Source organism: Eleutherodactylus coqui, chromosome 13 (genome assembly GCF_035609145.1).
Source record: "Eleutherodactylus coqui strain aEleCoq1 chromosome 13, aEleCoq1.hap1, whole genome shotgun sequence".
Lineage (NCBI taxonomy): Eukaryota > Metazoa > Chordata > Amphibia > Anura > Eleutherodactylidae > Eleutherodactylus > Eleutherodactylus coqui.
In genome coordinates, this window is record NC_089849.1 from 20719596 (window position 1) to 20745850 (window position 26255).

Here is a 26255-nt window from a genome sequence, read left to right on the forward strand (position 1 = left end):
AAATACGCCCGAATCAAGGCGCCCTGCAGGAGTAACAGGGTAATGCAGTAAACGTGGCACTCATGGTAGGCCGCAGTGCAGCAGGCATACTTGTGGCCACCGGGCAGTGAAGTGGGCACACTTATGGTCTCTGGGCAGTGAAACAGGCACACTTGTGGACCCCAGGAAGTGAAGCAGGCACACTTGTGGCCACCAGTCAGTGAAGCGGGCACATTTCCGGCTTTCCCGGGTAGTGAAGCGGGCACACTTGTGGTCTACGGGCAGTGAAGCGGGCACACTTGTGGCCCCTGGGCAGTGAAGCAGGCACACTTGTGGCCCCCGGAGAGTGAAGCGGGCACATTTGTGGTCTCTGCGCAGTGAAACAGGCACACTTGTGGCCCCCGGGCAGTGAAGCAGGCACACTTGTGGCCCCCGGAGAGTGAAGCGGGCACATTTGTGGTCTCTGGGCAGTGAAGCAGGCACACTTGTGGCCCCGGGGCAGTGAAGCAGGCACACTTGTGGCCCCCGGAGAGTGAAGCGGGCACATTTGTTGTCTCTGGGCAGTGAAACAGGCACACTTGTGGCCCCCGGGGAGTGAAGCAGGCACACTTGTGGCCCCCGGAGAGTGAAGCGGGCACATTTGTGGTCTCTGGGCAGTGAAGCAGGCACACTTGTGGCCCCCGGGCAGTAAAGCGGGCACACTTGTGGTCTCCGGGCAGTGAAGCGGGTACACTTGTGGCCACCAGTCAGTGAAGCGGGCACATTTCCGGCTATCCCGGGTAGTGAAGCGGGCACACTTGTGGTCTACGGGCAGTGAAGCGGGCACACTTGTGGCCACCAGTCAGTGAAGTGGGCACATTTCCAGCTTTCCCGGGTAGTGAAGCAGGCACACTTGTGACCACCAGGCAGTGAAGCAGGCACAGTTGTGACCACCGGGCAGTGAAGCGGGCACACTTGTGACCACCGGGCAGTGAAGGGGGCACACTTGTGGTCTCCGGGCAGTGAAGGAGGCACACTTGTGATCACCGGGCAGTGAAGCGGGCACACTTGTGACCACCGGGAAGGGAAGTAGGTACACTTGTGACCACCGGGCCATGAAGCAGGCACACTTGTGGCCCCCGGAGAGTGAAGCGGGCACATGTGTGGTCTCTGGGCAGTGAAGCAGGCACACTTGTGGCCCCCGGGCAGTGAAGCGGGCACACTTGTGGTCTCTGGGCAGTGAAGCGGGCACACTTGTGGCCACCAGTCAGTGAAGCGGGCACATTTCCGGCTTTCCCGGTTAGTGAAGCGGGCACACTTGTGGTCTACGGGCAGTGAAGCGGGCACACTTGTGGCCACCAGTCAGTGAAGCGGGCACATTTCCGGCTTTCCCGGGTAGTGAAGCGGGCACACTTGTGGTCTGCGGGCAGTGAAGCGGGCACACTTGTGGCCCCCGGGCAGTGAAGCAGGCACACTTGTGGCCCCCGGAGAGTGAAGCGGGCACATTTGTGGTCTCCGGGCAGTGAAGCAGGCACACTTGTGGCCCCCGGGCAGTGAAGCGGGCACACTTGTGGCCACCGGGCAGTGAAGTGGGCACACTTGTGGCCCCCGGAGAGTGAAGCGGGCACATTTGTGGTCTCTGGGCAGTGAAGCAGGCACACTTGTGGCCCCGGGGCAGTGAAGCAGGCACACTTGTGGCACCCGGAGAGTGAAGCGGGCACATTTGTTGTCTCTGGGCAGTGAAGCAGGCACCCTTGCGGCCCCTGGGCAGTGAAGCGGGCACACTTGCGATCATTGGGCAGTGAAGCGGGCAAGCTTGTGGCCCCTCATGTAATCTATGAGGTGAAAAGGCCAGAAACCCCTAAATTGCCACCAGTTTGGCACATAACCCGCAGCCCGCCGCACATACAGACACCCGGCTGTCCCGGGCAGAGAACGCCGGCGCTCTCGGTCGGCCAGTGGGGCGGGCTCCCGCCTGGCTGCTCGGCCCTGGGAGGAGAGTCGGTGCGGGGCGGGAGGAGAGGCGGGACGGTAGCTGCAGGCCCGAGGAGGCCGAGGATCCGCCTGTAGACCCGGGGCCGCCGCCACCACCGCTGGGCAGATCGGTGCCATGGCGCTGCGCGAGCTGAAGGTCTGCCTGCTGGGGGTGAGTGCGGGCACGGAGGGGGATGCATGCCAGCAGCCCGGGCACAGTGCATGCCGGCTGCCCCCTCTGTACATCGCTGCATGGCATCCAGGGAGATGTGGCTTGTAGGAAGTGTCTACACATTGCTAGATAGCTGGCACTGCCCATCCTGCTGCACCTACTGCGATGCCCCCTACTGCCAGGGCTACCAGTATAAGTGACGTCAGGAGAGTCTGCCACCTTGTATAATGTGGTTCTGTGTGACCGGTGTGTTGTGACATCATGTGTGACGGCGGCGGTTGGCATACGACGCGTGAGACCGCGTTCACAGCTGCGTTCAGGGATTCCGTTTTTTTCTGTTCCGTTAGAGGCGATCCTTGGGGCGAACGGATGCCGTTTGGCATGGAAGTAAATGGGCGCCGTTGACTATAACCGCAAATATCGTCTGCAAGCCGATGTGCCCCCAGCCTGAGGCGGGTGTATGTGACCGGTCGGATGCGCATGCGGAGGCCTGCAGCAGATCCCAGCCGGCGACCCTGCGCGCGGCAATAAACTGTATTGCGTATGGCCGCGTTTTTTTTGTTTTGTTTGTATGTTTGTGTTTACAGCGCCGTTGCTTAGCGATGACGCGGGTGCCCAATGTTAATTCTGCATAGGATGCTGGTCGGACGCCTCGATTGACATCAATGGCGGCCGTCCACGGGAATTCCACGGTCAAATAAAGCATGCTGCGCTTTTTTTTCCGCTCCTAAAATACGCAATTCGTATTCGCAAGTGTGAAGTAAAATTCGAAAACAGATGCCAGTCAATGCCCGCTTTTTAATGTGAAAGGTTAGATCGGAATCCAATCGCGGATTCTGCAAATCAAATCCGGCCGTGTGCGCCCGGCGTGGGGCCGTCCATACAGGCACTTTCACGTATGAGAGAAACCTACATGAAAAAATGCGTAAAAACACGTGCATTCTGAGCGTACGCTTACGTTTTTAATGGTGTGCGTGCGGTTTACGTTTTGCTATACCTTAAATATAATGGAAACCATCAGGAACCTTGTAAAATGCGCGCCAAAGAGGGGTCTGCTTCACAATAGAAGTGATTGGCCCCCTTTCTGTCCGGGGATTCCGTCACAGCGCTGTTTTCAGCAGTTCCCATGGAAACCCCGTGAGCGGATCACACAGAGCGCGCAATAACGCTGTGTGAACGCTCCGTAAGGCCACTGTCACACTAGTGCGCGCCAGCACGTGCCACGGGCGTATCTCCCGCACGGCGAGCGTTCAGAAGCACACTGCGTACTGCTGCCTGCCGACACACCCACATGCGCTATCTCACAAAATGGAGCGTGTCGCCTTTTTTTTTTTTTTTGCTCCGCACGCATTTTGTGTGCCGTGTGAGAGGCGCCATAGCCGGTAATGTAAAGTTAGTTACCGCGTATTACCGGCGCAAAACCCGCTTGTGTGATATGCGGTAAAAAAATGTAGCGTGAGAGCGGCCTAAGGGGTTAAACAGATGAACACAACGCGCAAATCCTATGTTTTCTCACAGGTAAGAATTGCGCACGCAAAACACGCTCGTGAGAACGAAACCATTGAAATCAATGGCTTTACTTTGTCCCGTTTTGAGGGGGGTGATTTTTCACGTGCGCAAAACATTCTGCAAACACTCATCTATTGAAGCTCCAAGGGTGCGTTCACACGCAAAGCGTAACGCTGGTCCGAGAGACGTGCAGTGATACAGGGCTTGTAAAACCGCAGTTCTGGCTGCAGCACAACGCGATTTTGCTTTAAAAAATCATCGCTTGCGCATTTTACACATATGAAGAGATCACAAGGGCTTCCGACTCGCCGTATTGTATTAGTAATCATACTCCAGATTAATCAGTAGCGATTGATATCAGGAGGGTTCAACGTGTGTTTATAGATCGGTTTGTATTTTTTCATTTTGGGGTGGGATTAACATTTTTTGGGATTTATTATATTTCAGTATTTGGATCGGGTCTCTTCTTTCCTGACCGGGATATCTCATATCTGCCCCTTATGTTATCCCCTCCCTATTTAATCAGTGAAAGCTGGGGAGAGGCAGGTCAGGTTCCAGTGTGGGGTCGCCCTTGTCGGGGCGGTTACTCCACTTGTTCATCCAGATATTGTATTGGGGACATTATAGGGTGCAGTCAGGTTATCCTATATACTTTGATTACTAATAAGATTGACTTTGTAATCCGAGGATGCCGCCCGCTGCTCTGTGTTAAGGCCCATTTAGACACAACGATTATTGCTCAAACTTTCGCCTTAAAAGCCGTCTTTTGAGCGATAATCGTTGTATCTAACTGCACTGACATCGTGTGGTTTTCGTTAAGCCGTCGCTCATCGTCGTCTGTCAGCGTGCTGAAAGACAATGATGAGCCTTATCAGGGATTCACAGCTGGATACAGCTGATACTATTGTTTCAGCTGTATCCTGCTCCCTGATGACAGGCTGGTATGAAGAACAGAGCGGTGCAGCTGTGTTCGCCATACCCGGCACGGAGCGATCGGCTGTATAGCAGCTGGGCGCTCCGTGCAGAGAACATCGGGATGCAGAAGACAAACAAGGACACCCCGCTTGTCTTCTGCATCCTCCGCTCTGAGCGCTCAACTGTATAACAGCCGGGCGCTTGGAGCGGGGAACAGCTGGATGCAGAAGACAAGTGAGGACACCCCACTAGTCTTCTGCATCCTCCGCTCCGAGCGCTTAGGTGTATAACAGCCGGGCGCTCCGTGCAGAAAACAACTGGATGCAGAAGGCAAGCAGGGACACCCCACTTGTCTTCTGCATCCTCCGCACGGAGCGCTCGGATGTATAACAGCCGGGCGCTTGGAGCGGATGCAGAAGACAAGTGGGGACACCCTGCTTGTCTTCTGCATCCTCTGCTGGCAGCGCAAGGTGATCGCTCATCTTAAGCAATCATCTTGTGCTGTAAATGACCCAACAATGATCGCTCAAAGGTCGCTCAAAAGTCGCTCAAAAGACATCTTTTGAGCAATTATCGTTGCGTGTAAATGGGCCTTTACACGGTGTAGGAGACCGAGTTATCCGGATTCAGGAACCCAAGTTTGATCGCCCGTGTCGCGGTTTTATTAAAGCTCGTTGTTTAGTCCAGTAATGGCGTCTCTTGAGGTCCATGTCCGCTATCCCCGAAGTCTCCATTGTAGTTCAACACTTTTTTTCCCCTAGATCTTAAAAAAACGTACGCGTTAAGCGTGTGGAAACGTACCGCCATATTTTTCCATTTGCTTCCATCCTTTTTTTTGTGAGATGGAAAAGCGCAGCTGGCACCAGTCTCCAATAACACGAGAAATGCATGGAAACGTATGCCATGCCAAACGTAGGCCAACGTATGCATTGTGTGACTGCGTTTAACCCATTGTGGCCCGCCATCCATCTTTATCCCTCTCGTGGATGGACTCTTGCTTGTGCTTCTGGCCATGCGAGTTACACCATATATGGGATTTATTGCGCTGCCGGCTCTTTATCATATAAGGTCTTTACATATAATTATAACGTTCGTCATAGGAGGTTCCCGTAACCGTTTTTACATGTCGTGTAAATGGCGGCGGTCCAACGTCTGCGACCACATCAGTGACTATAGAATGTGGGTGCAGAGGATGCAGTCTATGGGACATATGGAAACAGTCAGTGGAGTGGGCTTGGCGGTCTCCGTATAATACATTAGGGCTCATTCACACGGGCGTATGCCGCTTTGGTTTGTGAAAAGCAGATTGTATCCAATGAGTGTGTGGCGGCAGCGTATTACGTGCGCGGGTTTTGTGCGTGTAATACGCTGTACCAATCTGCCATAGACTTAACATGTTGCCGCTCACATATATTGCGTGATGTGTGTGCTCAAGAAAGATCGCAGCATGTTGTATCTTGGTGTGTATTACATGCCAAGATAGTGCATGGCGATTGGCGTCACGCAACAGGAACGCAATATCATTACATTCTTGCTGTTTATTTCGGGTTTTCTGGTCCAAAATACTATTGGTGACCTATCATCAGGATAGGTCATCAATAGAGATGAGCGAGCACGCTCGTTTAAGGCTGATGCTCGAGCGAGCGCGCTCGTTTAAGGCTGATGCTCGAGCGAGCGCGCTCGTTTAAGGCTGATGCTCGAGCGAGCGCGCTCGTTTAAGGCTGATGCTCGAGCGAGCACGCTCGTTTAAGGCTGATGCTCGAGCGAGCGCGCTCGTTTAAGGCTGATGCTCGAGCGAGCTTCGTTTTTTCGAGTAACGGACTACTCGTCTGAGCACCATGCGGCGAGGAGGAGCGGCGGGGAGAGAGAGAGATCTCTCTCACTCTGCCCCCCCAGCCCCTCCACATGGTGCTCAGACGAGTCAGGTCATCAATAGTTGATCGGCTGCGATTCGCTGCTCGAGACCCCGACCGATCAGCTGTGCGTGTGCAAGCTGTGAGCGCCGCAGTAACAGAGGTCGAAGCGGAAGCCTCTGCGCCGACCTCCCATGTAGTGGCCGGTGCTGGTAACTGCAGGCACGGCTCTCATACATTTGATTATCGCTGTGGACATCGGCCGACTCTCTGACCTTGTGTTATATCTATCTAACCCATTTTTTACCAGCACTGGCTTTTCACCACCGATACAAATCCCCGCCGGTATTATCCCTTGGGCACTTCACGCCTTCAGATCACACCAGCAAGACTCCCTCCTGCCGCAACGCACACCCGCAGGGTGAGAGCCGTAGATAGAGCTGCTGGATCAGGGCGCAGCATTCTACAAAACTGATTGAAGGGCCGGTCAGGTAGAAGGAACTTCTTAATAAAAACATTATTAGCCAGCCAAAACCACGTTGCGAGGACAAAAGCCTCTTCCTCATTTTGGGTGAAGGCACTACAATAGGTGATGGGGAAAAAAAAGGAGCGTATAGAGTGTTAGATATAACAATCGGACAAAACAGTTTACAAATAGTCCTAATCAAATGTGGATGGATATAAAGCAAAATATATCACACGGGGTATAAGATGCCCCTCTGCCTCTTGGGATGTTATAAAGGGTGCGCCCTCTGCTGGAGGCCATTAGTAGCCAGAAGCTCTGGTGGTGCTAGATAAGATATTGGCTAGCTATGGCAATCTCCGGTGGTGTCATCCTGCAGCAGCAGGGTCTCTCCAGCAGGGGATGGGGCACTCTCAGCCGGGCAGAATTGACCTGCGGTGCAGATTTTGACCACGTAATTCACCTCTTTCATCGAGCGGGTAAATTCCCGGGCATATCTGCATATATCACACGCAGATCTTGTCTTGGTTTGTGAAGTTTCTGTGATTCCATCCCGAACGGCTGTAAACGCGGGCCGCCATTTACTGTACATGCCATGTGGACAAGATTTAAGGGGTTTTCCGTGGCATTAAAAAACATGTACAGGGTTTAAATAAATAGAAATTGAATATTTGCCCATCTTGGGCGCTCCCCGTTCAGCGTTGCAGCTCGGGTGCCCGCCGCACGGACCCCAGAAGAAGCGGCAGGCGGTCACATGCCGTGCATTGTGCATGAGACGCTCGGCTAGTACACGTTTCAGTGGTGAGTCTTCCATAGCCATCCGCCATTTCTTCCGGGTTCTGTGTGCATGCAGATTAGGCCTTCTTTAATCCATGCTCCTGCGCTCATTACCACCGTCGTAAGGACTTCATCCATCACTGACTCTTCATCCTCTGCTTCTTCTGCAGGATACGGGGGTTGGAAAATCAAGCATCGTCTGGCGGTTTGTAGAGGACAGCTTCGATCCCAACATCAATCCTACAATTGGGTAAGAGTCGGCTGAAACCGTAAAAGTACGGATGTTGTGGTTGACTCCATTATTAAAGTGCGTCACCCGTCGGACCTGCAAATGTATTCTCAGCCCTCCTGCTCCCTGTTTAGTCACTCACAGGGGTCTAGGAAGCAGAGATTCGGGCTGCTGTATGCAGGGTTGTCCTCATGCTGGAGAGAGGCAGGTAAGTGGTCACCAGTGATTGCCTTCCCTGCTGTAAGAGTCTCCTAGGGCCATTTCACACTGGTGCTTGTGCTTTCCATTGTGGCAGCGCCAAAACAGAAAGAAACCGTTTCCGTTCTCCTGCCCATAGACATGTATTGGGACGGATGACGTTGATTTTCAATTCATTTCCCAATTTTCTGTCTCCATTCTGTTTTTTTTTTACAATGCAACAAAAGCGATTTTAAAGTTTCCAGCTCAAAAAAACGTAACAAAAACGGAATCCATTTATTTTTACATTGTAATCAATGGGATCCTGAAAAGTAACGGAAAGCAGTGCATTGTCATGAGTTTCGCTTCTGTTTTGTACAGTTCCGATTTTTGTAAAACAGGAGCCGCAGGACAGAAATGCTAGTGTGCGGCCGTATAGATCCGTCGCGGTGCGGCCATTTTTGATGTCTGCGTTTCGTCCTGTCTGACTATGCGGACTCTGCATTTTGCGGCCCAGATTTCAGCTTCCTGCACCCCTGAGAGTTTGAATTGGGGTGAAATAGGCGATTGAGTCTCTGCTTTGTGGCCACATCAGCAAGAACCCCCTCCAGTAGATAAACCTCCAATATACCATCTATGGTAACGGCCTGTTCACCACCATAACTCCTTCCAGTTCGGTGCCCTGGCACATAACCGTGGCCTGCGGTCACACTGCGTGTAAGTTTACGTCCTGGCTGGGAAGGTGTTCCCGCAAATTGACATAAAGTCACATCCTATGGATGGCAAGGGCTCGGAAGCTGAGTCAGCGCTATCTACAGCGGCATCTGTGACTGACGGCCATCCTCCCGCTGCAACAGCACGTGAGAACACTAATCTCTGCTCTTAACCCCTTACATGCCAAGATCTGTAAAGGGTTCCCTCTGTGATGTCATTGGCCTACCATGATGTAATTGCCGTGCAGTGGTCGATGGTGCCATGGAAACCGGATGCGAGACAACGGTGTCTGGGTCTGGCATGACCTGTGATCACTAGCAGTGGCGATAATACAGTATATTGCAGTACAGCAGTACTGCAATGTATTATCATAGTGATCAGGATAGCAGGTTGAAGGTCCCCGGACAGGGATATAGAAAAATGTAAAAAAAAACAATAGAAATAAAAACTCAATTTTTGTAATTTAAAAAAAAAAAAAAAAAGAAAAACGTAACCTCCATGTTTGGTATCATCACAACCTGTACAATATAAGAACACACTATTTATCCTGCACAGCAAAAACACTAAAAAATGGAGCCAAAATCCTTATTTTGTTCATTTTGCAAAGCACAATAAAAGAGATGAAAAAAGCCACATTTACCCCAAAATAGTACAAATAAACACTACAACTGATCATGCAAAACCCAAGCCCTCACAGAGTTATGGGCCTTTGAATGCAGTGATGCACCAAAAAAAATCCAAAAGAAGTGTTTTTATTGAGCAAAAGTTGAAATTTTGGTATTGCTGAAATCGGCGGGGGTTTCAGCACCCGGGACCCCACAGATTTAAACTTCTAATGTTTCACTATGACATTTAATACGTTTGCTGAAACTTTACTTAAACTTTGAAGGAATCGACCAGCAATGTTTTTGGGACCGCCCTCAGAATATACGTGGGGGGGACGGTTGCGGTAGGAAGTATTGTATCTCAGGATACAGTACTTACCTCTTCCTGTCATATCCAGAACTGCCGCTAATTAAGGATGTCCTTTTCCCTCTGATTCCAGAGCCTCCTTTATGACCAAGACTGTGCAGTACCAGAATGAGTTGCATAAGTTCCTTATCTGGGACACGGCGGGGCAGGAGCGGGTAAGTCCTCAGTATATAGAGCACAGCTCCGTACTAACAGGTCAGTGTAAACCGTGGGGAGTTCACTCCTGTATAGACCTCTGTTAGAATAGTTATTAAACGTCACAATGAAATAGTGTATTTGTATATTAGTATAGACCAGAAGCAAAAACCTGTTCATATCTATATACAGTTAGGGGTTAAAAAATGAACTCTGAAACTACAGGCCAGTAAGTCTGACTTTAATTGTGGGTAAAATGTTGGAAGGGTTTCTAAGAGATGCTATACTGGAGGACCACAAGGAGAATGGCTATATAACTCCGTATCAGTATGGGTTTATGAGGGGTCACTCCTGTCAAACCAATCTGATCAGCTTCTACCAGGAGGTAAGTTCTAGACTGGACCGAGAAGAGTCATTGGATCTTGTGTATCTGGACTTTTCCAAAGCGTTGGATACTGAGCCGCATTAATGGTCGGTAAATAAAATGAGAATGCTTGGTCTGGAGGAGAATGTGTGTAAGTGGGTAAGTAACTGGACAGTGATAGAAAGCAGAGGGCGGTTACATATGGTACAGTCTCTGATTGGGTCACCGTTACTAATGGGGTACCACAGGGGTCAGTATTGGAGGGGTCACTACTACTAGTGGGGTACCACACGGGTCAGTATTGGAGGGGTCACTGTTACTAGTGGGGTACCACAGGGGTCAGTATTGGAGGGGTCACCGTTACTACTGGGGTACCATAGGGGTCAGTATTGGAGGGGTCACTACTACTAGTGGGGTACCACAGGAGTCAGTATTGGAGGCGTCACCGTTACTAGTGGGGTACCACAGGGGTCAGTATTGGAGGGGTCCCTGCTACTAGTGGGGTACCACAGGGGTCAGTATTGGAGGGGTCACCGTTACTAGTGGGGTACCACAGGGGGCAGCATTGGGCCTTATTCTTTTTAATATATTAGTGACCTGGTAGAAGGATTGTGCAGTAAAATATCAATATTTGCAGATAATTACTTAACATAGTTTTGTGTCAACACAAGAGAAGACAGAATGTGGTTGCATATAGATGTGTCTACAGTTACAAATGGATCTGCATAAGTTGGGGGTTTTGTGCAGAAAAGTGGCAAATGAGGTTTAACACTGATAAATGTGCGGTTCTGCACATGGGCAGGATAACACATGTCCTCATTACACACTAAATGGGAAACCACTGGGGACACTGACATGGGAAAGGACTTGGGGGTTTCTGTTAACTGTAAGCTTAATTGGAGCAACCAGTGTCAGGCAGCTGCTGCCAAGGCAAATAGGATCATGGGGGCATCAGAAGAGGTCTAGGGGCACATGATGAGAACATTGTCCTTCCTATTTACAAGTCACTGGTCAGACCACACAGGGAATATTGTGGACAGTTTTGGGCATCGGTGCTCAAGAAGGACATATCAGAGCTTGAACGGGTACAAAGGCGGGCAACTGAAGTAATAAATGGAATGGGGCGGACTACAGTTTAGGAACAAGACAGCTGAGGACCGACCTAATAAGTATGTATAATATATCAGGGGACAATACAGAGATCTCTGCCATCATTTATTTATACCCAGGAATGTGACAAGGGGGCGCTCTCTGCATCTAGAGTAAAGAAGGTTTCTACACCAACACAGAAGGGGGGGTGACAGTTCTATAACTATCTGCTCCTCGGACGAGCTGTTTGTGCAGAACAAGATGATCTGATGTGCAAGTGAAGCAATGGCTCCAAGCGATACAACTGCAGGCAGGATCAGGACTTTATATGATCTTTAATGGAGCAGACCTAGCAAGCCGCCCCCCATCTACCCTGAAGAAACGCGGGTCTGTGTGAACAAGGACAGCGGGCGACGCTTTTGCAATATATTCCTAAATTCTCACTAAGGGGCGCGTCGTCTGTCCTATCTTGCTGTGCTCCGCAGGGTCTATAGAATACCGGACTGGTTACAAAACACTGTCACAGGTGTAAGTGCATCCTGCGGGTCTTCTGCATACGCTGCGGGGACGCCCAAGTTGAGGCAATATTGGAAAGAGGTTTTGGACTTGCTAACTGTATACCAGGCCAGACTAGAGACCTCGCTATGTCATGGCTCTACCATTGGAAGAGAACAAGTTGCGGAGGCCCTGCTGTTCTATATAACTCATACATTGATGTGGGAGAATGTCAGGATAGAGTTAATTGGTTACCAGCAATAGAAAAAGGAATATATTGCAAAACAGTGCTGTTGGCAAATATGACAGACTTTGGCATAAATGGTTAGCTCTGCCGGGTCCGGCCCCTTAGATAGAATAGGTCATACCGTGCTCTACCATTGCTCTTCTCATCCATCTAGCACTGATTTTTGGAGGCCTCTCCTGCTCCTCCCTGTAAGACACGTCTATATTCGGTGTGCCATCTTTGGGAGGGGGATGGCGGCGCAGCTACATGAACGGATGACAAAATTTGGATGAAAATACAAATAGTTTATTTTATGTATCTACACCAGCTTTTCAACTGTTGTGTACTGTGGAAAAGGGGGGGGGGGAATAGAAGTGGTAGGTGCGGGAAGGGGTATTTTGGTTTGTTTTTTGTCTGGTAATTGAAAAACTGCTATAAAAAAAACATTTACTAGAAAAAAAAATCAAAGAAGGGGTTCTTTACTGTAAGAGCAGTGAGACTATAGATCTCTCTACCTCAGGACATGGTGATGGGGAACTTACTAAAAGAGTGTAAGGGGGGCCGGATGCCTTTCTTGAGTGTAATAATATTATGCCTAAGGGCTCATGTCCACGGGCGGGTCAGATTCAACATGTGGGAGCCCGCAGCGGAATCTGACCGTGCAGCAGGGAGGTACGTATAACACATCCCCTGACTCAGCGGGCCACCTACTGTCAGCCCGTAGGCTTAGCTCATAGGACTATAAAAGTAGACAGAGTATCTTTAAGGAACTTCTCCATGTTGCTTCTGAAAGGGAAGCATGTTACTTCATCCATGTGTGGCTCTGTAGAGTCCATGTTTGTGTCTTTACTTCTGTATGTCGTCTGTTTTTCACATCTGCTCAAAAAAATGTCATTCATTTTTTTTCCACGATCTCTTAGCTACAAATCCGTGAAACGCGGATGGCGCACATGCGCTGGATTGTTTGTGCCCCATTGACTTGAATAGGTGAGGCTCTTCTGCATATCGGACCACAATAGCGTATGCTGCAATATTTTCTTCATGTGGTCCGTGTAAAAAAAAAAAATACGGATAGGTTATTTGGCAAATTGACCCCGTGGGTCTGTGTGACGTCAAAGTCTTCATGAGAAGAATCACTGGATGCGCAATTGTGGTCCGATTTATGGACAAGCCTCGCCCATACAAGTCAATAAAGGAGGCAGAAAAAAAATCAGAAAGCGCATGAATGCAGTCGCCTACCGCCTCTGTCTCATAGATCCTTTGCTAAGAGATGCGGAAATAAAACCGGTTTCAGCTTTATATTTGCAGATGGGGAAAATGGGACCCAAAACGGACTTTATATGCAAATCCAAATGGAAGAAAAGGGTTGTGTCTTGCGGACACACCGCTGGCGGGTTTATTTATCCGCACACGTGAATTCGTCCGAAGTCATTATATTTGTCTGTATGTAGGATAAAGTTGTGACGCTGGCTTTGTTTTCTCTTTGGGTGCAGTTTCGGGCCTTAGCGCCAATGTACTACAGGGGATCGGCGGCCGCCATTATAGTGTATGACATCACTAAAGAGGTAAGAAATTATGCGGATTCCACATCGGGAAATCCATATGCAGATTCATTCACTGGAAAGGGCTAAACCCGTGAGCGGATCCACAGCCATAGATCTGCACAAATAAGGCTGGAAAGAAGAAAATGAATGCAAAATAATTGTATCCTTTACAGGAAACTTTCTCAACACTAAAGAACTGGGTGAAAGAGCTGCGTCAGCACGGACCCCCGAATATAGTGGTGGCCATAGCCGGGAACAAGTGTGATCTGAACGATGTCAGGTAAGTCACAGTGCTGCAGGTAGATGTGCCGCCAGGAGCGATTATTATTTAGTCTGCACGAACAATGGGATCAGCTGATGAATGAGTGTTTGCTTGTTAGTCAGCTGATTGCTGCTGTGTTTACAGGGGCCAGTGATCGGGTGAATGAGTGATCTAACGGATGCTCGTCACCATCAGTGACTCCTGTAAAAGGGCCTTTGGAAAACCGGTCATCAATGTGTGATCCGTGGGCCTCTCACTCCTAGTATGCCAGAAGAAGGGGTCCACTGTCCGTATGGTGTGGATGTGTCTCAAACTGAGCACTTACATCAAACGGCGATCTGACATGTAATCTATCAAGCCACGCCACTGGCATGGCTCGATAGGCAGTCTACAATGCCTGCTCTGGGGGCTTTCAGAAGGTCCCCAGCTGCCATTGAAATTGCACAGCAACACACGATCTTATTGCAAGGGCAGTGCGCAACCCCCAAACATCAATCAGGGCATTTAATTGCCACTGTCGGAATTGACTGCAGCATTTAAAGGGTTAACAGCTCCGAACAGCGGCGTGGCTTATCGGAGCTGTTGCGTGCGAGTGTTGGCTGTAAGAAACAGATGGCACTTGCATTGTATGGAGCAGGATCGACTTGAGTTCCCCTCTCCATACATATCCAGACCTGCAGGACGTAAATGTACATCCTGTAGCATTAAGGAGTTAACTCCTTAGCGACTGCTCTATAGTGTTTTTAAGTCCTGCCGTTGCAGGACGTGTATGGAGGGCGATCGCGCGGCTATCTCCCTCCATACAACGCGGGCACCGGCTGTCAATTCTGACAGCGGCATTAAAATCCAATGACTGGTGTTCGGGGGCCCCGTACGGCCTGCTGCAATGAGATTGCAGGGAGTCGTGGGGGGTGTCATGGCGGACCGGGGCCTTCTGAAAGGCTTCAGGGCTGTCATGGCAGAATGCCTATCAAGCCATCCCCATGCCTGCCCAATCGCAGTATGATGTAATGCTATGGCATTACATCATACTGAAGGAGCGATCAAAGCATTGCAAGTTGTGGTCCCCTAGGGGGACTAAAAAAAGTAAACTAGTAATAAAAGATTTAAAAAAACTTTTACCAGATTTATAATAAAATCTAATTAATAAAACAAAAATACATATTCATTATCACCGCGTCCGTAAAAGTCCGATCTATCAAAGTAACACATTATTTACCCCGCATGGTGAACGTTGTCTGAAAAAAAAAAAAGTATGCCAGAAATATAGTTTTTTTTGGTCAGCCTGTCTCCAAGAAAAAATGCAATAAAAAGCGATCAAAAAGCCGTATGTATTCCAAAATGGTACCATCGCAAACTACAGGACGTCCCGCAAAAAATGAGCCTCTGAACAACTGCGTCGACAGAAAAATAAAAATGTTATTGCGTGCAGAAGATGGCGGCAGAAAATAATTGAAAAAAAATGAAAAAAAATACAAGTAGTACAGCAAAAAAAATATATATACGTTTGCTATCGTAGTAATCATTACTGACCCGTAGAATAAAGTTATCAGGTCATTTTTGTTGCCGTTTGTGCGCCATAGAACAAGATGCAGCGAAAGATGGTGGAATTTTTTTCACATTTTTCACTATTTTTAGAATTTTTAAAATGTTTTTCAGTACATTATAAGGTACATTAAATAGCACTTTTTGAAAAATACTACTCTTCCCGCAAAAAACAACAAGCCCTCAGACATTTACGTCGATAATAAAGGAGTTACGATTTTTAAGAGGGGGGGAGGAAAACACGAAATTGGGGAAAAAAAACAAAAGAGCTTGGTCACTAAGGGGTTACGTTTTTTTCCTCGGGACATAGAAAAGTTAAATAGACTTAAAATGAAGAAAAATTGAATACTCACCTATCTCGGCAGCCCCAGTGCACAGAAGCTGCAGGTGGTCGTGCTGTTCATTAGGGTTATTCTGCTATGGCCGCTGAAGCCTGTGAGTTACTTGGCAGCCACATGCACAATATACACCCGCTGCTTCCTAACGGCTTCCGTGTGGTGGGCACTGTGGCTGCAGCGCCGGAGGGGAGGCCGCTGGGGTATGTGAGTATTCAGCTTTTCATCATTTTAAGCCCATATAACTCTTTTTTCTGTCTTGGAATCCCCCTTTAATGGTGCGGGTACTCGGGATCAGATCCCCACTATCACACATGCCTCCATCTACAGTAAACGCTGCCAGTAATCAAATGTATATTTCTTCTGTTAGAGAAGTGCTGGAAAAAGATGCCAAGGATTATGCTGACTCCATCAATGCTGTGTTTGTGGAGACGAGCGCCAAGAACGCCATCAACATCAACGAGCTCTTCTTAGAAATTAGTAAGTAGCTGAGTGAATGGGCGAGCTCTGCATACAGATGCCAGCACTGCTCTCCAGAACGGTGCTGGACCTTGTTCATCTCATCTGGGGGGGGGGGGGGTAGTCATCCAATCCTTCTGTCTGTCTGCATGAAGAATGCTACAACGCTTCCTTTGCAGTATGACAACTCTGTATACGTTGTATCTTAATGTGCCTTATTGATCTCTGATTAGTACATCACTCATATAGGTTCCCCACTGAGATTCAGTATCACCCTAATGAGGTCGGAAGACCGCAAGGAGGCGCTTTTGGGTTAGAAAGATTCCCCTCCCCTGATATATAAAATATAATAATCAGTAAATATGTCAGTAAACGACCTTTAACCCGGCCTGGTCTTCTGGCAATCCCTTTCATCCGCTATTTGGGCAGTGTAAAAGTGCAAACGATCAGCAAGTGAAGGAGTGAAGAGCCATTCGTTAGCTGATCGGCTCGTTTATGAGAATGTAAGAATGCTGGCTGGTCGGCTGCACATCTCCTGTTGTGAAAGATATGGGGAGATATGCAGCTGATCAGCCCAGTGTAGGGATGAGCGATCCTAGGAAATATCCTTCGTCTCCACGCTGCAGATATTGTCATAGGCAGAAGGAACAAATGCTGATGGACATGCCCAGTGTCAGCCAGCGCTCGTTAGCATGGGCCATTTACCTGCCCATGTAAAAGGAGGCTGAAGGTCCTTTTACACGTCCTAAATATTAGGCACGAACATTCCCCCGCATGTTCGCTCACCCGATAATTAGGCCATGTAAAAGGACCAACGATCAGCAATGAACAAGTGAGCGCTCGTTTTTCAAATGATTGCTAGCCGGCCCATGAGGACCAGCGATCAGTTTGCTAGCCGGCCCATGAGGACCAGCGATCGGTTTGCTAGCCGGTCCATGAGGACCAGCGATCAGTTTGCTAGCCGGCCCATGAGGACCAGCGATCGGTTTGCTAGCCGGTCCATGAGGACCAGCGATCGGTTTGCTAGTCGGTCCATGAGGACCAGCGATCGGTTTGCTAGTCGGTCCATGAGGACCAGCGATCGGTTTGCTAGCCGGTCCATGAGGACCAGCGATCGGTTTGCTAGCCGGTCCATGAGGACCAGCGATCAGTTTGCTAGCCGGCCCATGAGGACCAGCGATCGGTTTGCTAGCCGGTCCATGAGGACCAGCGATCAGTTTGCTAGCCGGTCCATGAGGACCAGCGATCAGTTTGCTAGCCGGCCCATGAGGACCAGCGATCGGTTTGCTAGCCGGCCCATGAGGACCAGCGATCGGTTTGCTAGCCGGTCCATGAGGACCAGCGATCGGTTTGCTAGCCGGCCCATGAGGACCAGCGATCGGTTTGCTAGCTAGGAAGGGTGCTTCCTCTGTGATGTCTTGAGCCCGCTACCAGGTAACCGCAGATGGGTTGCAATGGCAACCAGTCAACGACGATAATGCAGATTAGTGATAAGGCATTGCAGTACAGAAGTGCTGCAGTGTTTTATCAGAGTGATCATTGGATTGTAGGTTCAAGTCCCCTACAAGGACATAAAAAATAAATAAATAAAATGGTTAAAATGATATACATAAAAATAGTAAAAAGAAAAATACTTTTTTGCACATTTTCCCTTTTTATTAAAAAAAAAAAAAAATGTAAAAAAAACAACTTGTTTGGTATCGTCGTCACATTTGTGACAACCCTTACAGTAAATTGAACACACTTTTTTATCTTGCACGGCAAATGCTATTTAAGAAGAATAAAGTGGGCCAAAACTGCCACTTGGGGGACACAGCTAAGATCTCGGGTATAGCTCCACAAAGCAAGAGTTAACCCCTCCTCCTACCAGCTCTACCCCTGTCCATAGTAGGAAGACCTTCCTGCTGCAGGTCTTCAAGATCCTGGAGTTCCTTGAACTTTTTACCTCCCCTGCTGATTTGAAGGCTTGCACTATTCCGCTAGTTAAAATTCTGCCACATTTGCTATCTGTGTGAAGGCGGCCTTAGGGGGGCTTTACTGAGGACCCTGAAATGAAGAAATATCAGTAATGGAGCAGCCGTAATGACTCTCTTGCTTCCCCTTTCAGGTAGACGGATACCCTCCAGTAATGCCAGCGCCGCCACTGGGAAGGGATTCAAGCTTCGGAGACAGTCCTCGGAGGCCGATCACAGGTGTTGTTGACCAGACGCATATAGACAGGACTATCCGGCGGCCTCCACCAACCGATTACCACTATGCACAGTGTGTACGCTTCCTCCGCTACAAGCTTTGCACAGACTATATCTACTTTAAAGGGAAATGTTGTATATACGCCGTCCATCTTCCTTTTTATTCCGACTCCTAGTTGTCTACAGGATCTATGTTCTCGCCCACTATTGTACGTATTCTGTCTGGCGGTATAACCCACGGTTTCCATGTATGTCCTCTAGGAGGACATTGAGCTCCAACACCATAGAAGACAATGGGATTTATAATGAATCTCCTGGGCCTGTTTGTCTGCTGGATATCATCATACAGGTGATCGGTCTCTTGTTTGATTTTCCTCCTTGCTGTCAGTGAATGGAATCATTAATTGTTTACATCAAGTCCTTTCCTGATCGTGCCTAGTTGGCAGGGACATACGGCTTGTTGACATATGTTTAGACGTGGCTGAATTTTTCCATTGTGGATTTTGCTGCAAATCTGCATGTTTTCCAGGACTTTAGTATTGATGACCTATCTTCATGATAAGTCATTAATATCCACGCAGTGGAGGACTACAACCCTGCACCCCTGCAATCAGCTGTCTGAAGAGGCTGCAGTGCTGTCACTTCGTCGCATCCTACTGTCAAGTAAATGGGAATGTGCAGCTATACCAGGCACAACCACTATAAAATGTACGGCACTGTGCCTGATGGGCAGTAAAGCAGCAGTAGTACTCAACCGAGCACAGTGACCTCTTCAAGCAGCTGATCGGGGGGCGTCCAGAGCGATAGACCCCAACCAAACTGATATTGATGCCCTATCCTGAGGATAGATCATCAATATCCAAGCCCAGGAAACCTCTTTAAGGGTGAGTTCACATATAGCGGATTTGGTCAGAGGAAAAAATCCACACCATTTGTTACAGATTTTGCTGTGGATCTGCAGCAGATTTCACCCGTTCAATCGAAAGGATTAAATCTGCTGCGGATCTACACCAAAATCCACATCAGACATTGTGGATTTTGACACAGATTTTGGAAAGTCTCCAGTAAATCCGCTGCTCGTGAACGCACCCTAAATGCAGATCCTACCACGGATTTCACCCTTTCGGGTCCGTCCACATGGGCCGGGTTTGTTGTGGATTTTAAATGCGAACCTTCCACATGGAAAATCCATCGCACTGATATCAGCAGCGAAGTGGATGAAACTGTCAAAATCTTGTTTGCACGCAGAGGAGAAAAATCCACTCCGGACATTGACCTGCAGAGCGGATTTTAGATCCGCAGTTGTAGCACCGCATTTTCCGTGCAGATTCCACCTCTTCCTAACCAAAATCCTCACCAAATAGTGCAGGTTTTAACCCTTTCCAATCCACTTTCTGACGTCTAAAGACATTCTGATTTGAAGGCTGTACAGCTCCGATGTCAGAAGACGTCCGGCAGGGTATTCTTACTGTAGATTACTAGCTGCTCTGTTGTCGGGGGCCTCTCCAGCATGTCCCATACCGCAGTACTGGCTCTAGGCAGCAGATGGCGCCATTGTATAATGGCAGAAAGAGAGACCCCTAGGAAACCCTGAATCCAAAATTAGATTGCAAAGGGTTAACACTGATTTTGCGCTGCAGATCTGCAGCTGAATCACCGCTGTGGACATTCTACAGCAAATTCCGGCCCGTGTGGACATATATTTCAGGAGGTTTGCAGCATGCCCTGAATTCCGCTTCTGTAACACATCAGTTTTTAGCAGATTGATATGGAAACCATTAACAATAATCGGTGCTCGCCTTCTGCTTCTCCATTGCCTTCAATGGGGAAAATATTAGAATATCTGATTTCCTTTTAATATTACCAGGTAGAATAGTATAGCGGGCTACGCTAATTTACCTGCCACTAAAAAAACATGTATGGAGTCATCTGATGTCACATGTGCCAGAAAAATCCAGCTGAGATCAATGGGGCCTATAATGGACATGTCTCTCTGCAGTAGACTGACTATCCAGTGTGAACAGAGCCTGAGCTTTAGGGTTCTCCAAGGATTAGATATTCGTGACCTATCCCACTACCCACTGCTTGAAGAGACCGCAGCACTCTAGCAATCACTGCAGCTTCTTCATGTCTACCAGGCACAGCGCCATACATTGTGTAGTGGTGGGGCCTGATATTGCAGCATAATCCCATGCGTAGGAATAGGACTGAGCTGTACATGGACTGCACTGCTCATTGAGTGCCTCATCAAACAGCTGGTAGTCTTGGCCCACCAGGTTCGGACTGGTGTATCTCCCGGTGGGCTTCCCGCATGAGCAGTGCATGGTGCTGTACACCCTCGCCAATACATACTGAAGGGCAGAGTACCACATCTTAGACGGGTAATCTTTTCATTTGCGCTCCCAGAATAAATTCTACTGGTGGATTCTAGGCACCGCAGTCCGACATTACGGTCCACCACCGATCAGATATGAATAACCTACGCTAAGCACGCTCTCAGAGATGCACCTTAGTCCTCGTACTACGGTATATGGACAAAGCATAGCCGGTTGTATTTCAGTTGTTCCAGTAGTGTAATATGCACAGTAGATAACAGCAGCCATATGGTAGGGTCACACATGTAGTCATCTCATCTGATGCCTTCCAGTTCTGTGGTGAGGAGAGATAAGCGGCTCCTGAACGTCTCCACCACTGCTCACCCCAGGAAGGCTACAGAATTACGATTTCTGCTGTTTATCCCAAAACCTTCAATAAGCTTCAATAGGCACAGTTAGTCAAAGGGCAGGAGGGGGCAGGGCACGTCTGTATAAAGGGGCGGCTGAATCAGTAGTTTGCAGTACTCTGTGCTCCTGACATTTAGTTACCTCTTTAAGGGAAGTATCACTCTGATTTGGGACGCCGTTCCTCTTCTGTGCATATTTTAAGTGACTTCATTTTACCACTTTGGATACTTGTTTCTGCGTTACGCACATTTAGACGTGTCTTACTTTATAGCTTTCCTTTGATGAATAGTTAAAGGATTTGTTGGGTTTGGACAACCATTTTTTGTTGATAAGGCTCCCCTGATAATAAGCTGATCGCAGGGTGTCCAGTAACAGATCGCTTACAATCTGCGTGGAATGTTTCAGCAAGTATTTAGTTTTCCTACAGTGCCTCCGGAGGTGAAAGAAAACATTACATAGTTCCTATTAAAATCAATGAGCTGCCTATAGAATGCATATATGTGCCAGGTCCTCCAGAGAGCGAAATTCTCTGTATTGGGTTTTCTGGGACTGGTATTGATAACCTATCCTGAGGATGGGTCATGAATATCTTAGATTGGTAAGGGTCCACCATTTGGGAACCCTGTCGATCATCTGATTTTGCCAAATCCATTACATCACCGACTGATCCTGCCAACTTTTATCTTATATCTATGGCTGGCTTACAGGGGTGTACCAAGAACAACTTTTATCACCTATCTATAGGATAGCTGACAAATGTCTGAACAGTGGCAGCTTCGCCGCTGAGACCACACCAATCTCAAGAACAGGGGTCCCTATTCCCCCTGTCCTGTCACTGCAGGCTCATTGCACCCCTAATAATGACAAGGTTGAATGGAATAGCGGTCGTACAAACATGCACCGCCGCTGCATTCATTTCAATGGGGCTGACGGAAATGGCTAAGTACAAGCGCTCGACTATCTCCGGCGGTCCCACAGAAAATGAATAGGGAAGCTCCACTCATGCATGCCCGCTACTCCATTCATTCCTCGTTGTTGGGGGTGTAATGAGCCCGCTGTGACCAGCAAAGGGGGTCTCAGTGGTGAGACCAGTGCAGGTCCGGTAGAAAATAGCACAACATGTCGGGAAAATGCCAGGTGGCATGACGGAAACCTGGCAGACCCCGTTGCAGTCAATGGGGGTCCGCCAGGTGCTTTTCATGTCGGTGAAATGCTGGACCTGGCACTTTGCTATTCAGCTTCAAATGAAATCTGTACAGCAGATCTCGACGAAGCCTGAGCATGTTCGTGACGCCAATAACGTTCCACTGAAGCTATATGAGGGTAGAAACTCTGCGGCCAATTGCGCAGATACTTTGCACATTGCATTAAGGTAGTGTTTGTAGATGCTTAGCGCAGTTGGTGAGAAGCGGGTGGGTAACGGGCGGCCTCTTCTCTCCATGCAGGCAGCGCACAGGGAAATAACACTTGCTGTAGCGATATTTTGCATTATGTCAGATCTCCTTATCATTTCCATTCAGGCTGAGCCTTAACCGTGTCAATGCCAGGGACATCAATAATTGCCATTGTAACCTTATTAATCATCGTTTATTTACGTAGGGCACGTTGTAGTTATTAGAACAGTGGTAGACCGGACCGGAGCTGCGGTTACACAAATGGCTGTCACTACGAACCGCTGAGCCATTAGTACAGATTTAAGTCATTAGGTTAAAGGGATTGTCTTGTATAAACACTCAGCAAATTAGCTCTAATCTGGGGAGAAGCATTTAATTTTCCCGCATTACACAGTTCTCATTGACATCTATGGGATATATGGATGCGCTGGGGCCTCCGGGTAGAGAGACCCTCATTGGAGTAGCAATAGACGAAAGTCGTGAGCAAGAAAACTCCTCACCACCACCGTTGAATGCTTCCTTTATTAGTATTGATGATGTATCTTCAGGATAGGGAATCAGTAGTTGATCTGTCGATCAGCTGATCGCTGGGCTCGCTGTTAGTGTGGACAGCGCTGGAAGCAAGTAGTGCTGTCAGCATTGCAGTGGCCGAGGTTGGCACTACAAGCATTAAATCCAATGAGAGCTGTGCCTGCAGTACCAACCCGGCCACTGCAGTAAAGACAGCGCTGTCCAGGCGACGGGCGCCCATTGATCAACTAGGTCATCAATAGTAAAATTTCTAGACAACCACTGTAATATATGTTGTTTGTAACAAAAGGACATAAAGGGAAATAATTAGACAGCACCCATTGAAATCAATAGGCAATTCATGTGACGCACGGAGGAGATAACAGAACTGACGGTAAAGCCGGCTTCAGATGAGTGTAAGCGCATTAGCGCTGCGTTTTTGCGGAATGAACATTCCTTTTTTTGCGCGCAGGTCGGGATATATTTTGATGGTTTCTAAGCGTGCGAGGCATGCTCATGCAAGAAAACATGCACTGAGGCTCGCAGCCTTGGGGACGGCTAATTAGTCTAATGAGTTCAAGGTGTGTTCTTTTCCTGCGCGATTCTGCAGCGTATCGCGCATCTTCTAGCGTTCTGCATCTGCATTGACTTCTATGGGGACTTTGGTTGGGCAAATGCGCAGGAAAGTAGAGCATGCTGAGCCGCGCTCACCACGGTCATCACCATTGGGCAGTTCCAGGGACACGTTGAGCCCATCGCGGGACATTAGGCCCAATGTATAACGTAGCTGTGGATTGTGTTGCCCATGCCAACACATCAGACTCCAGTGCCAAAAACTGAAAGCCGCCATCTGATTGGCTGTTTTTGGCGTCACCCGCACTTTTTTCTCTGTAGTAATTGCTCCAAAATAAAGGGAAAATCCCACTTGGGATGCGGGCGCTCCGCTTACATCCACCTCCAGACGGCGCTCCGCTTCGTAAATGTTCTGTTTTACTGTTTATGGGCCGATTTTAGCAGTTTTTATGTTTTTGCTATTCACATGCCCGGCTGCGATCGAAATTCAACTGGTTGCCCTTGGAAACAGATGGCGGTTTATTGTCACTATGATGCCAGTCATGTGCCTGAACAGATCGTGTAATTATCCTCTAAGCTCCCACAATGCATTGCTGTCTGAGAACAAGAAACCAGCAGAATTTTGAATTTCGTTTTAGATATGAATGGAGTGACAAGCGCCGGGCATTAAATACCGCACCTTCATAAGACGCCAGTCTCATCTGCATCATAGCGCCCTTTATGGAATGCACGATGCAGCGCCCGTTCCGTCTACCACCGGAGCCCGGCTCGCCCCTTTGACATACCGTGGGGTCCGGCTGTTTTAGGTCAGGGTGTCTATTGGTTTGACAGGAAGGATATCGTTGCATACCGTCACTTTATGATCCGCTGGACTCTGAGAATGGGGGGGCTTCTCTGGCTTAAAGGGGTTGTACCAAAATAGAGTTATCACCTGGCAATTGGATGGGTGATAAAAACCTGATTGGGGTGGGATCCCTAACGATGTCAAGAATAGGAATCCTGAGTCCATCTCTCCTCCTCCTGCAGTGAAAAGGAGATTGATGGCTCGGCGGTCGACTATCCGCTACAACGGTCCATTCATCTTCAGCAGAACTTCCGGCGATGGTGAAGTGCTTGTATATACTCTACTATTTCCATCAGCCCCATTTGAAATAGATGGAATGGCATCGTGCATGTGCGACCACCACTTCATTCAATCTCTATGTCCCTACGGACAGAGGTGCAGTGACAAGAAGACTTAGGACCCCCATTTTTGGGATCGGTGGGGGTCTCAGTGGTATGACTCCCACTGATCAGACTTTATTACCTATGTAACATAGGATGCTAGGCTGAAAAAAGTCAACTGTCCATCCAGTTCAGCCTGTTTCCCCCCCCCTTCCTCCCCCACGTTGATCCAGAGGAAGACAAAAAAAAACGAGATAGAAGCAACCCACCCCGAGGGGAACAATTCCTTCCCGACTCCATAATGGCAGAATAATCCCTGAATCAACATTTGAAAGTTCCCAAAGAGACGTCTAGTTCCATCTTAAACTCCTCTAAGTCTTCCTTGCACATCGGCGCTCCCAGCTGGCCGGAGGCTGTAACTACCCCGTTCGGTTGAAGCTGCACAGCGGGTGATTGTTGTCACTGTGCAACCAACACTCCAGTCCCTTCATTCTCAGGATCGATCGGGGTTCCAGAGGTCGGACCCCCACGATCATAAACTGATGGCATATCCTAGAGCCGTACGGTGAGAATACCCCTTTAAGAATCGCGCGCCATTCTAAATCCTGTCCGCTTAATAGTTCCCAGCAGCCGTCCTACGTATCTGACAGACGCGACCTCCGTCTTTGTATTTTCTTCGACATCATGGCGGACGATGCACCGCTCCATTGTACAACACTAATATTCACCGCTGTGTAGGCGGCCGCTCGTGTAGAATGACGCATTTTCTATGGATTTTCGCTCTATTTTTTGATATATAGGAGATGAATTTGTATTTTAGGGTCATTCGCACGTGGCGGTTGTATCGCAGGTTTTTGCCAAAACTGCGCTATGTGAATAGGCCTTTCGATAGATAACGCATCCAGCAATCTTCACGTCCTTCTATTTAATTAACCTGTAATTACCCGCCCCTCCCCCACCAGCGGCTTAATATTTTTGTACTTTGGACTTGGGCTGGTACCAAGGAAAAACGTAACCGTTGTATTGTGTTTTGTGCTAATATTATTTTTCTTAATTTGTGTAATTAGCGTCTATTGGAAAGGGAAGAATTAAGCTTTTTGACCGCAAACTATTTTAATCGCCTTTGTTCATTGCTGAAAACAGTAAAATCGTTTCTAATAAAAAAAAAACCTCTTGTTTTTGTGAACCGTACCTGCGTCCTCATCCTTGTGTCACCCATGTAGCACCTACAAGCCTTCACATGCACACCGTACACTGCCAATCATCGGGCACCCTGTTGTGTGGAAAGTCTGGTAATCCGGCATGCATTAAGAATATTCCTATGCTGGATTAGAGGACATGACACTCCGAAGTCCGGCAGGGGGTCAAAGGTCAAGCAGAAGATTCCAGACAGCAGAGTGTCTTGGGAACTCTCAGGAGTGAAGCTGGCCTTACACAGAATGACTACTGTGTTTCCCTGAAAATAAGACAGTGTCTTATATTAATTTTTTGTTCAAAAAGGTTTAACTTTTTTACATGTATAGCTGCCTGGACAC

The 26255-nt window shown here is 48.5% G+C and overlaps 1 protein-coding gene across 1 annotated transcript; it reads left to right on the top strand.

Moving 5' to 3' along the window:
* Window positions 1-1968: 1968 nt before the first annotated feature.
* Window positions 1969-25911, top strand: RAB22A (RAB22A, member RAS oncogene family). Its single transcript, XM_066587165.1, has 7 exons — window positions 1969-2104; window positions 7792-7871; window positions 9787-9868; window positions 13516-13587; window positions 13740-13846; window positions 16079-16188; window positions 18275-25911. The coding sequence occupies exons 1-7, from the start codon at window positions 2069-2071 to the stop codon at window positions 18367-18369; spliced, it is 582 nt and encodes a 193-aa protein (XP_066443262.1). The 5' UTR covers window positions 1969-2068; the 3' UTR covers window positions 18370-25911.
* Window positions 25912-26255: the final 344 nt, after the last annotated feature.

Coding starts and splice junctions, on each gene's coding strand:
- RAB22A (XM_066587165.1), top strand. CDS start 2,069: ATGGCGCTGCGCGAGCTGAAGGTCTGCCTGCTGGGG. Junction 13,847..16,078: donor TGTGATCTGAACGATGTCAG/GTAAGTCACAGT, acceptor TTCTTCTGTTAG/AGAAGTGCTGGAAAAAGATG. Junction 16,189..18,274: donor CGAGCTCTTCTTAGAAATTA/GTAAGTAGCTGA, acceptor TTCCCCTTTCAG/GTAGACGGATACCCTCCAGT.